The following is a 13,290-nucleotide window of genomic DNA, read 5'->3' as shown; positions in this document are numbered from 1 at the left end:
CAGCGTGCTGATTGTTGAAATTGAAGGGTTCTGCCTCTGCCAATACAGAGTGTGTGCGCATGTGTGTGTTTGTAGAGGTGTGCATATGTGAATTTGTGTCCGAGCGTATGATAAAAGAAAACAAAAACCTTCCAAAGAAGGAATATATTAGGTTGAATTTCATATAGTGGTATCATATGCATTGTATTGATATATTTATTACAGCAGTTTAGGTATTTTAACCAATGATTCGGCTTGTTTGCTTCTCTGTTAATTCTCTGATTGCTGAATCTGTTCTTTAATTGTCAAGTGCGGCTTGTTGCTTTTCAGTCATCAATTGTAATTGTGTTTAAATTAGGTCTCCATTAAGTTTAAGACTTTTTTATAGCCTTCTGTATATGTTGAACTCACTGGAAAACCAGAAATGTCTGTTTAGTCATTTTGCAGTATGAGATGAGACAGCACAAGAGATTCCTGCGTGAGTGTGTACTTGTCCATGCGTGTGTGTGTGTGTGCGCACAGACAGCAAGTCTGCGCTGCACATGTATGTGCCGTAATATTTAATGTGTGCACATGTGGCCGGGTGGTAGACGAGAATAGCAGCTTCAGAGAAACCGGAACAATAGTGTGTTTGAACAGAGAGGCCTATTCCCGTACATTGCTGCCCACTCTTGGTGCGCTGCTGAATAGGATGAAATGGTCCTTTTGAGATAAGTGACGTTGACCTCTACTTGTCAGCTCGAAAAAGGTTAACAACTCTGGGACAGTGAAGCAGTGTTGCCAGGGTGAGTCACTGTCACGAACATGAGTGACTCATCAGACAGACGACGGGATGTAACAGAGAGAAAGAGCGGAGTCGTGACAGTGTTAAAGAGATTGTGACAGAGGGGATAAAGAGGGAGAACGAGAGGACACATGAAATGAGATAATGATGTGAGATAGAGCTGTGGCACAGAATCTCTCCATTTTCACACCAGAAAGAGGTTTCGAACCATACCGGTATTGAAAAAGTTAGTTATGTTACAAAGTTTAATTGAATCTACCGGGGAAAGAAGGGATGTCTTTTTTATTAAAGACAGTACAGAGAAGCTGTTGGAATTGACTCATGAGTCATGTCCGGTTTCAGCATCACAGTCAGTCTGACCACATTTATTCAGGGACACACGTTTTGTTGAATCACATCCTCTTTTATTCACATTAAAAGAGAAAGGCCTTGGTCTGATCACCGGTCACAGCTGGTTTGATGAGCACAAACCATTGAAACCAGGCTGCAATTTTGAAGACCACTGAACAGGTCAAATGAAACCCATTCACCACTTTTTATGTTGAATTCATTATTGCCTAAAATTATATTATGAATTATATAAAGAAAAATCTTTAAAGCTTTAATCATATACGTATATATAAGATTATTAGTGCTTAAAAATACAGTAAGGTTCTTGTAGAGATAGAATGAGTTAACTTTTTTTTTCAGTTTCATTTTCACGTTCTTTTTAAACTGTCTGTTTCTGGTTTACGAGAAATGTTGATAACACATCCACAGAGGCCAGTCATTAAAAATTTCCAGGGAACTTGTGTGACACACAAAGAGAAACTATTCATACTATTCACTCTTTTAACGGACAATCTTATATACATGTAAGTTATATTATTGAAATCAGGTTATCTGTAATCGTAGGGCAATTGTAGGAAAATAATGAAAAAGTTGAAATAATAAAATAATAACTTCTATCATTGTTCTCATTCCTCTCTCTTCCTGTCTCACATCAGAGCGCTGTCTAGAAGACCATGAGCTGGTGGTTCAGGTCCAAGCCTCTATGAACAGTGACAGCAGATTCCTCTTCAGGAAGAACTATGCCAAATATGAATTCTTCAGAAACCCCCTGGTATTTGCTGTTTCTCAGACATTTCTTAACATGACATCCTCTTGTTAAAATATGTTACACCTCTAGCAGGTGGGGCAGCAGCTCCTCCTGGATTTAGTTAGTACAGTTTTGTGATGCTTATTACTGTGATTATTTAATAATTATAAAATTTGAATTGTTTGAAGATACAACTAGTAAAAGTATAGCTTCATTACACCACACTCTTTTTAGTATTTAGATCGCTATTTAGTGTCAAATTAAGTGTAACTATTGTAATACCATTTATTTAGTCTAAAAAGCGCCAGTTTCCTTCAGAGATGAAAGGAAAGGCATGTTCCTTGACAAAAAGTTTCTCTTCGTTTTGTGTCCTTGTGAAATATTAGGACAGCTGACTGTAGTAATGAGATTTGCATGACGTTTCTTTTTCTGTCACAAATTCCTATCCTATAATTACTGTCACAGTGGCTGATATTCTCCGTCTGTCTCTCTGTCTGCCTCCGCCTCTCCCCACCTTCTTCTTCCACCAGACGTTTTTCCCGGAGCACATGGTTGCATGGTGCCAGGAAACCAATCACACGATTCCACCATCTCAGCTCCTTCAGGTACGTAGAACACACACACACAGACACACGCACGCACACACACACACACTCACACGTGTTTGTCTCTCATTGTCTCTAGTCTTCCTGACACGCACACGGTTTAGTTTACCTCAGAGTCAGCACCCGCTACATACTGCACAATCAGACATACCTCACCTCTGACCCTTAGACAGTGTGTCTCGTCAGAGCCTGCAGTAATAACTACTGTTGATCCCCCGTTGACACATGACTGTCTCGGCACACGCACTGCAGGTCCGACACTTGTGATGGATGGAATTAGGCAGTCAGAAATAGAACATACAGTTCTTCACCTGCCTGTTTGCAGAGTGCAAACTCACACATGTGTGTCATGTTACTTATCTGCCTCACAGACCGCTCACAGGCCGTTCAGTGATTTCTCAAAACATACGTAGAAATGACTTCCAGGAGCAGACCAGACAATAAGATTCCTGGGACTTTGAAGAGCTTTGCTCTTAATGGATGGAGGGTTTACATGCAGTCTGACTCTCTCCTGTGTCATGTAATGGAGCTGTCAGAGACAGAACCACAAGTGGAATCCATCCCTTCATCCTTGCCACTCACAGAAAGCTTTTAACTCCCCCACTGATCATATAGACGTTTCGCTCCGTTATGCTCTACATAGAGGAGTCAATAAATGAATGGGGATGGGGGGAGCCAGAGTTGTGTCAGGAATCCCCAGTGTTTGAGTTATTCTAAACACAAGATCTTTGCACTCAATTAGAGTGCTGTCCAAACCAAGATATTTTATGACCCGAGCTCGAGCAGGTGTTGGCAATATTCGCTATTATGCAAGGACCATATGTCATTGCAGAGCGGTGAAGTGTTGTGCCTCAAAAAGAAATGTGATTGAATGAACGTTGCATGTGAACGGTGCGCTCCACAAATGTCGGAAAATGCTCGTGCATGAGGCCCATTGTAAGCTGTTTCCAAAACAGTGGGAAACATGTGCTTTAAATATTGAAGAGTTCTCTGGAACAGTTTACCTTCTACCCGCAAGCCACAGATTCCAGTTCAGCTCTAATAACTTAACCTGCCACTTCATGGTGTGATATTTTTGTGAAACATGAAAACCACAAATTCCAAATACTTTAGACACTCACGAGACAGTTGAGGCTTTAAGGGTTCCCAGTAGGAATGTACCGTACATTGGTTCAGTGTATATACTGTATTTGTCTTGGCAGGCACATTGCATAACAAATGTCTTCACAAGTTAATTACAGGCCCAGCTTAAAACATAAATAAACAGTGTATGTTCTGTGCGTACTTATGTTAATGTACATACACACAACAGTGTCAGTATCCTGTCAGCCCTCTTCAGTACTCCACACCGTTTGATTTTTCAGACAGTAGCATGTCTGGCCTTATTGTGGTCGCTACCGTGGTGTGTAAGAATCCGAGCTGCCGCCCATCTCAGTCATCAGCTGTCAGTTAAGAAGCCCAACGACACTCTGCTGTTTGGCAAAATGCAATTGCCAGTGACAGGAAGCTTACAGGCTTCAGATGTGATCCAGCATCACCCTGCTGAGGCAGAGACTCCCTGACAGTGAACATTATAGAGTGAATAGAGACAAAATGCAGTGTGCAGATCCCTTGCTTCATGCCTGTCTTGCTCTTCTCTTTCAGAACTTCCTAGCGACTAGTAGCTGTCCAGAGATCCAGGGGTATTTGTATGTAAAGGAGGTGGGCAGGAAGTCATGGAAGAAGGTTTACATGTTCCTGCGGCGCTCAGGACTCTACTGTTCTACGAAAGGAACCTCTAAGGTAACAGCAACTCAATTCTTTCATCTTCAAGTGAAGAACATCTTCTTTTTTTTTTTTTTTTTAATGCAGTGATTTTTTAAATTTGTAATTACATTATTTTGTCGTTGGAGAATTCATATGCATACTGTATAAAATGTTTATAGTAATAGCACAGTAAATATTCCAGATTGAATGTAATTACCTTCAAAGAAATAGCATGTTATTGATGGTGGTCTCTCTGCATACGTCTCTGTCTTTCAGTGTACCTCCAGGCTGTGTCTCTCTGTGATGTTCTGACTTATTAATTATGTCTGTCTCCAGGAGCCCAGACATCTACAGTTACTAGCAGACCTAGAAGACAGCAACATCTTCACTGTCATCACAGGCAAAAAGCAGCATGGTGCGCCCACAGACTACGGGTTCTGCATCAAGGTGAGTCTCAGATCAAAGAGATGAAGTGAGATGAAGCTGATTTCTGATGGAACGTTATGAGCTGAGTAATGATCGGCATCCTGTGCAGCTCCCTGTCTCATGAGAAGGGCGTCGGCATGCAGCTGTACTAAATATATGACTGCAGAAGGTCTGGTTTACTGCTGATTTACTGCTGTATTTTTGAACTGTGTTTTAATAGTGAGTTGTGTTTTTTTTTTATCTTTTATATTTTCTTTTATTTCCAAGTTTTATATGTTATAGACTTTGTAGATGAACAAACAGTTTGAGCAATTTATTAATTTAGTTAAAACAATGGCAGTGGTGAAAATTATGCATTACCATGTAATGAGTTATTTATTATCTCTATATTATCTCTTGCAGCCTAATAAAGGTCGAGGGGAGTTGAAGGAGTTGAGGATGTTGTGTGCTGACGATGAACAGGGCAGGACCTGTTGGATGACTGCCTTCCGACTCTTTAAGGTAACACCACGACAGTGTCAAGAATACAGTATATAACGTAGTTTCCCTCAGATCACACCACAGCTTATACACCACGGCAAAGATAAAGGAACTTTGGTTAGAAAGTAAACAGGAGGTTGAGTAAAAAAAAAAAAAAAATGTATTCCATATTTCTTCCCATCTGATAGACTGTCAGTCAACATTCAACTGTTTACAATACACTCATTAAGGATTTTGATAGTGTTTGTTGACCAGTGTGTTCCCTTTTCTTCACAGTACGGGATTGTATTGTACCAGAATTACAAGATTCCTCAACAAAGAAAAACCTTAATCTCACACTTCTCTGCCCCTGTGGTAAGTTTCTCTTACAACATTACTTAAAAACACTCCCAGATCTGCGAACAAACTAGTCTGACAAGTTTAGGAAAATAGCATTCGCCTAAATGCTTCCCTGTGCCCACCCTACTTTTTATTACATGCCTTTGTCTGCATTTGTACATACCACTACCTTGGCACTTGTGGTTGTTTATACGCCTCAGTATCCACATTGTGACTGTCATGTATCTCTGTCACCCTCTAGCGGAGTGTATCAGAGAACTCCCTTGTGGCAATGGATTTCTCAGGGAGGATAGGCAGGGTGATTGACAACCCTGTGGAAGCTCAGAGTGCTGCCATGGAAGAGGGACATGCGTGGAGGGTGAGACACAACCTCAGTTTTCTTTTTTTTTTTTTATCTCTGTCAACAATGCTGGAAGCAGAGCTCAAAAGATCTCTACAGATGGCACTGTTTATTTAGCTTAAATATTAATTCAGAGCAAATTTCCCTCTGGTTGTAAGTGTTGATTTTTCAGTTCATTTGAGCTGATAAACATTGTCTGGCTATTCGTAAAACTGATATGGCTGTGGGGCAGATGAGTAATTGCAAAAAGTAGCAGATTTATTCTCATTAATTTAGATTCATACACAACAATGAAGTCAGTATAATTGATACAATATATGTAGATTCATTTGATGGTTACCCGATGTAAAGGAAGAACAACTTCAAATTTAGAAAATAATAATACAATACATTAAAATCATCTGACCTGCCTTTACATGTACTTTTTACATTTAAATGGAGGTTTTTTTCCTTTACTGTTAAGAAAAGTGAAGCTTCAGCACCATGTATTTGAAAACTCCGTGATAAAAATATCTGAACCAGATCATGAAATAATCCCTGTTGTGTTGTCTCTGTGTGGCATCTCTCTCAGAAGAGGAGTCAACGAATGAACATACTGGGCTCCCACAGTCCTTTGCACCACTCCTCACTCAGCTCAGGTAAATGTGAAGACACGTAGCATCAACAGTGTTTTTCTTTAGTTTAGTTAATATGACAGATGTTTAAATGTTGGTTCTCTCTCTCTCTCTCTATCTCTCTCTCTCTCTCTCTCTCTCTCTCTCTATCTCTCTCTCTCTCTCTGCAGTTATCCACATAGCTCAGCTGTGGTTCCATGGCAGGATATCCAGAGAAGAATCCCATCGCATCATCCACCAGCAGGGACAAGTAGATGGGTAAGTGCGGTTTTCCGATTCACTGAACACAAACAACAACAGTACATACAGTACATGAAATAGTTTATAAATTTTTCCTCACTGCATGCATTAAAAACTGAATATTCTTCTCACACTGTCCTCCTTTCTCTTGTTTCACAGGTTGTTTCTGCTGAGAGTCAGTCAGAGTAACCCCAAGGCATTTGTGCTCACATTGTGCCATCACCAGAAAATCAAACATTTCCAGATACTACCGGTATGCATTATGTGGTGTTTAATCATTAATCATAGGAAATGCCTTTGTGACACTTTTGTGAGATGTGTGTTTTCTTTTTATTCGGGGCCGTTTTCTTTTTTGGGAGCAACAGTAAAAGCAACCTTGACTCTGACTGTTGTGTTGATCAAAGAGGATGTATGGAAAATAGCTGCTGTTCTCTATTACAGGTCTTTTTTGTGCATCTTTTTGCGCAATAATTTCACATCATTGCCAGCCATTTTCCTTTTTTTATTTTGTGTCAACTGTAGAAAAGTATTGTTCTTGTGAGTTGTGTCAATCCCACAAAGCAAACCATGAAGGCAAAACATTAAATGATAATGTGAATTTGAAAAAAAAAAAAAAGGTTGGTGGAAACCAGTGGCATGCTGGAAATAAGTCTAAATAAAAAAAAAAAAATGATAGTGTGGTTTGCAAAATGATCAGCTGAAATGAAAACTATATATGTGATTTGTCAAAACATGTAAAACCATAGAGGAGTCTGATTCACCTTTTCCTTGCTTTTCTCTTGTCCTTCGGTGTCTCCCTGAAGTGTGAAGAGGACGGCCAAGTCTTCTTCAGCCTTGACGACGGCGCCACCAAATTCACCGACCTGATTCAGCTGGTGGAGTTCTACCAGCTCAACAGAGGAGTGCTGCCTTGTAAACTCAAACACCCGTGCACCGTCGTGGCCTTATGACATCTTCGGATCATCTGACCCCATGAACCCTCATCACTTGACCTGACTCTGCCTAAAACAAACAAAACGAATCTTTCTGTCGGGTGGTTCTTTTGTTATTGTCTTTATAAGAAGCTGGTGAATTGACTGATGTTTCATTGTCGTTGTTTTATATTGTCGAGTCCGCCAGAGACTGCTGACTTGTTGGATTTCTTTTACGTTGCATGGATGTTTGAGGAGTCGGATGCACAACTTCGCTCTTGAGGTTCCTCCGTCAGGAAGAGAGAGAGAGAGAGAGAGAGAAAGGACAGAAAGGAAAAAGAACACTGCCATTTGTGTCAATGCTGTTGCAAAATCTTCCACAATCTTGCTATCCACAGTCATCAATAAGCTTGGACCCAAAATCCTTCAAGGTTTAATCTCACAGTTCAAGTGTAAACTGTATTTCCCTTCAACTGGACAATCAGCTGGACAAGTCGAGCTTTCGTTTGGACCACTCTGCTCTCTGAGAACTAACAGTCGTCTCGTTCACACTTTTCATCACGCATCCTCAAAGAATATACTGAAGATGGAGAGTTGATTGTTTTGCACTCACTGAAATGGGAGTGGCCTTTGACGGTGCATGACCGCTCCGCTTTTGCATTACTTAACTGTGAGATGGTGCCACCGCCCTCTAGTGTCATAGGCATGCAAGGACATGTCCAGATTCAACAAGGATGAGATTTGGAGGCGCCAGAAAGAGTGTTGCTGTTGAATCTGTTTGAGGTTCGGAGACAACAGAAGCTTGTCAAGTCAAACTGGAGAGAAAGGCTAAGGAAAACTCTGGAACTATTAGAACAAAGTATTTTTTTAACAGTGGACAATACAAAGTCCACCCTCTCAGAATTTAATTTGCTCATCTCTGACAGCACACAGGGTTTCGTTTCTTATTGATACATTCATTGCAGTTATGTATTGTTATCAATATTCTCTTTAATAATTTTGTTTAAAGTCCATTGTTTTGCATTCTGGATACTTGCAACTCTTCATTATTTACCTAAGCTACAGTAGGGTCATTCTGTACTTGTTATTCTCTTGCACGCTCCACTTCCCGAAAGTATTTCCCAGGCAACTTCCACAAAGGTGAATAAGCATGAATCAAACTATGGTCATTCAGGGTAAAATAACAAGTAATGATGCTAGAACAATTGTAACCAGGTAGATAGCAGGTGCAGCCAAATGCAGTTTATCCGTTTTCTTTCACTGCAGGCAAGTGCATACATAAAGCTTCCTGTTGCATAAGTGGGACAATGGAGAGCATCTTTTTTTTTTTTTTCGTCTGATCCTCCTCGCCACGGCACAGGGGGGAGGATAACCACTAGCATCTCCTTCAGGAGTTTTACCCACATCATCACTTTCTATCAGAGGAAACACAATCTGCGTTACTCTTTACCAAACAAATCTACTTCAGCCCAGAAATACCAGTGGATCCTGTGGGCGACATCTGTTCTGGTTCTTGGCCCTCTTTTCACGTATGTTCCAGAAATCACCTCCTGCCTGCTGGAAGTGAGCGAGATGGTGTCTAACATGACTGTGGCTAGGAACATGGTTTAGTGTGCTCTGACTCCACACTGATAGTAGACTCCGTGCATTACATTCGGCATACTGCGGCCTTTTTCTGCCTGTGAACAGAACAGTGTCACATATACATCTACTGCGTACTGCACGCCACCTATTTATGAATTCAGACACACTGTCAACAAAAAGCTAACTGCTGCTACAGTATGCAGTGTCACATATCAGACTATTAAACAAATCATAGCTCCCCCTCTAAAGTGAAAATACTCAGCGGTGTGGAGGCAAAAAAAAAACTGGAAATGTTACGACTCAGACATCAGACTGCAAACGTCCCACAGGGCCCCTATTTTGTTTTAACTCATGTTCCCTCATTTGAGTTTACTGACTTGCCCCCCTACATGCTGTGCTTTTGAATGTTAATGAGAGCATCAGACTGAGAACAAAGGACATACAACTCTTACTGAGTTAGTTTCAGAGCACTGGATACGGCTACCTTTTTTGTCCCAGACAGTATCACTATCACCAAAAATCAATTGGTTTCCTAATTGTCCCCCCCCCCCACACACACACACACACACACAATCATGGCCAAGTGGAGCTCCTCTAATTAACCACAGTGAAAGGAAGATTTCAGCAGGGTGTCTCTAAATACCTTGGATCAAATTTCTTTGTGAACAGATAGGGATACTGTTTTTTGAGGCACTGATTATCATGTCTGGCTGAATGGAACGAATTGGATAACACATAAAGGGCAAAGCTCAGCCTTCGCAAATTCTGGGAAGACATAAGTAAATGTTCAAAATTCTTGTTTGGGTTTTGATATTTAAGCTTAACCTGGTTTATCACGTCACACAAGTCAGTCCCAGTATATTATGTTCAGAATCCCCGTCTTTGAAATGTCTTAAGTTAAACAGCGTTTTTTTTTTTCATGTTTTGTTTTTCTGTTTCTTCACCCGAAATTTCAAAACTCTCACTTGAAAGTTTTTTATCAGTCCAAGTTTTATTGGTGGAAGCTCTGTTCAGGCCACCAGCCGGCAGATTATTATTATAAATCTATTTGTTTTTACCAACATCAACAGCCATCTTTCATTTACCTGCAGGTTGTTTTAAGGTATATTGAACATCTGAGATGCAGAATAGCCGCACTATATTGACACTTTGCGTGGTCACCATCTAAGATGCAATGACTCAATCATTTTTTAAAGTATTGTTGCAGCAAAATGTATTTATTTATCTGGATGTGACTGATTACTTGAAAATTTTAGATTTCTTTTTCTCAGCGCTGTTCTGTTTTCTTTTGTCATTACCATGAAATGATTGACCAGTGTGGTTTATATTATTATTATATTATTATTATTGTAATGATCTAGCATCTATTGAGGTTTTTCTTTTCTTTTGTTTATTTTAGTTTTGATTTTTCAAAAATAATTTTGTCATCATCAACACTTGTTATCAAGTGATGTTTTAAAGCACACTGGCATCCATAGTGTTAACATTGTCATTCCAATAGATGACAGGTGGAATGTTGTGAAATTGAAAAGAACAAAAAAACTTGAGTTTCCCAAAGCATTAGTCACTAAGATGTTTTTCATACCCTTTTTAATTATTGTTCTTTTTTTCTCCCCAATCTATAAAAATATCCTCTTTTAAGAATTCCAACCCTTTTATGTTGTAAAGCATCAGGTTTTCTTTATCATCACTGTGGTGACCTAAACTAAAGAAAAAACAGATATAAATTAAGATAATTAAGATAGATTGAAGTAATAATGCCACAAATGTTTTGGGAAACTGGGTGAAGTAATCCTCAACATGCTCATAAATCACTGTTTAAATGCCTTTCCTTGAAGAGAGAATTGTAGAAATTTAGATATAGAAAAAAAAATCCATTTATATTCAAGTTAAACCTTTTCAATGAAAATTGTTAAAATTCTTAGATTAGATATAATTGAACAAATGCATAACAATATTTCCCCCCACATATATGATAAGGCATTGTCACAATTTCCTCTATGTTAATTTATACCCTTAAAACTGCAATGAACAGGGGACTAACCTTACCATAACCAAACCATACCAGAGCAGCATTGTTAGATAGGATACAGCATTGATCTCAGAATGAAGAAACTTTAATTAGTAGGTAGATTTGATCATTTGCATGAATGTGGATCTTGAGTTTATTGTGAAGGGATTCTGTCATATCTGATATCTGATATGTTGATATTTGGAGGAATCTGGATTATTACAGTACATACGTTCTTTTGTAGTTGCTAAAAGTCTTTTATTTGAAGGAATTAAGATCTCACTGAAATGTTGATGCTAGCCATTTCTAAGTACTAATCAAAGTCCCCTGAGATTCAGATTCAGTCTACACCCTTTGCTGTCATCCTCAAATTCATAATATTACATGTTTCTTTCTGACTGATGTGAATGGTAGCAGATGTTAACATGAGGGACAGGTCAGGTAGCATTGTGAGGTGCAGTTAGTATTTGCATAAAAAGTGTCACAGGATCTTACTTACTCTAAATACAAAAGGTGGAAAGTGAATTCAATTAGTGAACACACAGACAAATGAATCAGGGGATTTGGAAATCCACATTTTTACACTTAACAGAGATGAATGTAACTGGGTTGCTCAGGGTTGACTTGGAGCATGTTAAAAACTACTGGTTCATCAGATCTCTAGGACTTTTATGTACAGGATGATGATGACTCGTGAATATTTTAGTTTCATTAAGCTGGGAGTTATTAACTTTTCTCCATTATGTGCACCACCCGTCTGCTAGTTGTGATTACTTGAAAATATCCTTGCAGCGAAACTGAGTAGATCCAGTTCTATTTAAAGAGTACATTTAGTTTAACAGTGTTTTTAATGATATTATTTAAGCTGTTCATGAAAAAGCCTAAAAATACTTGCCTGGCTACCTGAGCTGATTTAAAGCCCCACTAAACAATGTTACTTGGACAACAGCTGAACAATTGATAAAACACCCTCAATTTCCTAATCCAATATTATATCATTCTGTGTCTTATTGAAATGCTCAAGTACACACTTAACACATGTAAATAAAATAACTGACAGTGTAGCACAGTGTCAGTTTTGGTAGCCAGGTAATGTGTAACCACAGATGGTGCCTCTGATGACTCCTCTTTCTCTGCATAAACCAGACCTAACATTTGACAAAGCTACCCTTCAGAGGGAACCATTCACACTCAAAACGCTTGCAGTTTTACCAAGTACTCAATGGATACAATTCAACAACAGAAAACGGCACTCTGAAAGATTCTGGTGAAAGGTGATTGAGAATGAATGCTTGTGTTTTCAGCTGCAGTTTCAGTTTACTTTTTGACTTGAAAGTGAACTGGCCCCAATCCTGCAAAGATGGATTGATGATTGATCGATTATCATCTTGGCTCTTTTGCATTTTTCAGAACATTGTCACAATGCAAGCATACCATGGCTGTACAAATGAGTAAAGTAAAAATATATCTATATATAAAAATATAAACTATTATGTATTTCAGGGAATGCAAAAAAGAAAACAGTAACTTATCTCTTTTTTGTAAGAGAGAGCTCCTGTATTCATAATGTGCTTTGCTTCAATCTGTAAATAGTTGAATGGCTTATAAATCTTAATTGTAACCTTTTCAGGTATTTTTGTACAAATAAGGGACTGATATATTCTGTTTATTGTAATTAGAATAAAATATTAATACATTGATATAAAAACTATTCTGTGTTTGTCTTTATTGAGAAACCTCCTTTGAAATATTTGCTAACTAAAAAGTGTATCACTACTGTATTGTATTGCACTAAATTAATTAACAGATTTACAGTGTTATACAAATTTATACTCTAAATTCATTGCTTGTCATTACTATTGCATGGACATTTGTATGTTTTACAGATTTAGATTTGTCCAGAATCTGATAAACAAATATTCCAAATCTGGGCCAAATACAGATATTACTGTAAACGATTAAATTCTACTGCAATTCTTCTGAAAGACCAACCCTTAGTTTTTCCACTAGATGGCACAATGTCACAACAAGTTCAAGGGCTGATAGCAATTAAGTTGCTATCAGCCCTTGCTAAGCATTTGAGTCACTGTGACATCTGGGAAAATATTAGTGTAAATACACAATGACATATGAATGCTGATGCAAAGGAAATC

The 13,290-nt window shown here is 38.7% G+C and overlaps 1 protein-coding gene across 3 annotated transcripts in view; it reads left to right on the top strand.

The window, feature by feature from the left end:
• Positions 1-12,848, top strand: part of grb10b (growth factor receptor-bound protein 10b) — a 65,971-nt gene extending 53,123 nt beyond the window's left edge. For 2 of the 3 annotated variants that reach the window (XM_023407499.2, XM_023407498.2), the window contains exons 7-17: positions 1,750-1,865; positions 2,372-2,446; positions 4,091-4,228; positions 4,529-4,639; positions 5,021-5,119; positions 5,375-5,452; positions 5,679-5,795; positions 6,349-6,415; positions 6,562-6,649; positions 6,791-6,884; positions 7,435-12,848. In XM_023407499.2, coding sequence (XP_023263267.1) covers positions 1,750-1,865; positions 2,372-2,446; positions 4,091-4,228; positions 4,529-4,639; positions 5,021-5,119; positions 5,375-5,452; positions 5,679-5,795; positions 6,349-6,415; positions 6,562-6,649; positions 6,791-6,884; positions 7,435-7,581 — 1,130 coding nt within the window. In that variant the 3' untranslated portion in view covers positions 7,582-12,848. The remainder of the gene's footprint in view (positions 1-1,749; positions 1,866-2,371; positions 2,447-4,090; positions 4,229-4,528; positions 4,640-5,020; positions 5,120-5,374; positions 5,453-5,678; positions 5,796-6,348; positions 6,416-6,561; positions 6,650-6,790; positions 6,885-7,434) is intronic. The other variant, XM_023407501.2, reaches the window with a different exon arrangement.
• Positions 12,849-13,290: the final 442 nt, after the last annotated feature.

The sequence above is a fragment of the Seriola lalandi genome, unplaced genomic scaffold, assembly GCF_002814215.2.
Source record: "Seriola lalandi dorsalis isolate HSWRI2012SDOR001 ecotype SW California unplaced genomic scaffold, Sedor1 jcf7180002054336, whole genome shotgun sequence".
Classification (NCBI taxonomy): domain Eukaryota; kingdom Metazoa; phylum Chordata; class Actinopteri; order Carangiformes; family Carangidae; genus Seriola; species Seriola lalandi.
Note: the sequence above shows the minus strand (reverse complement) of the source record. Positions and strands in the feature narration are given on the sequence as shown.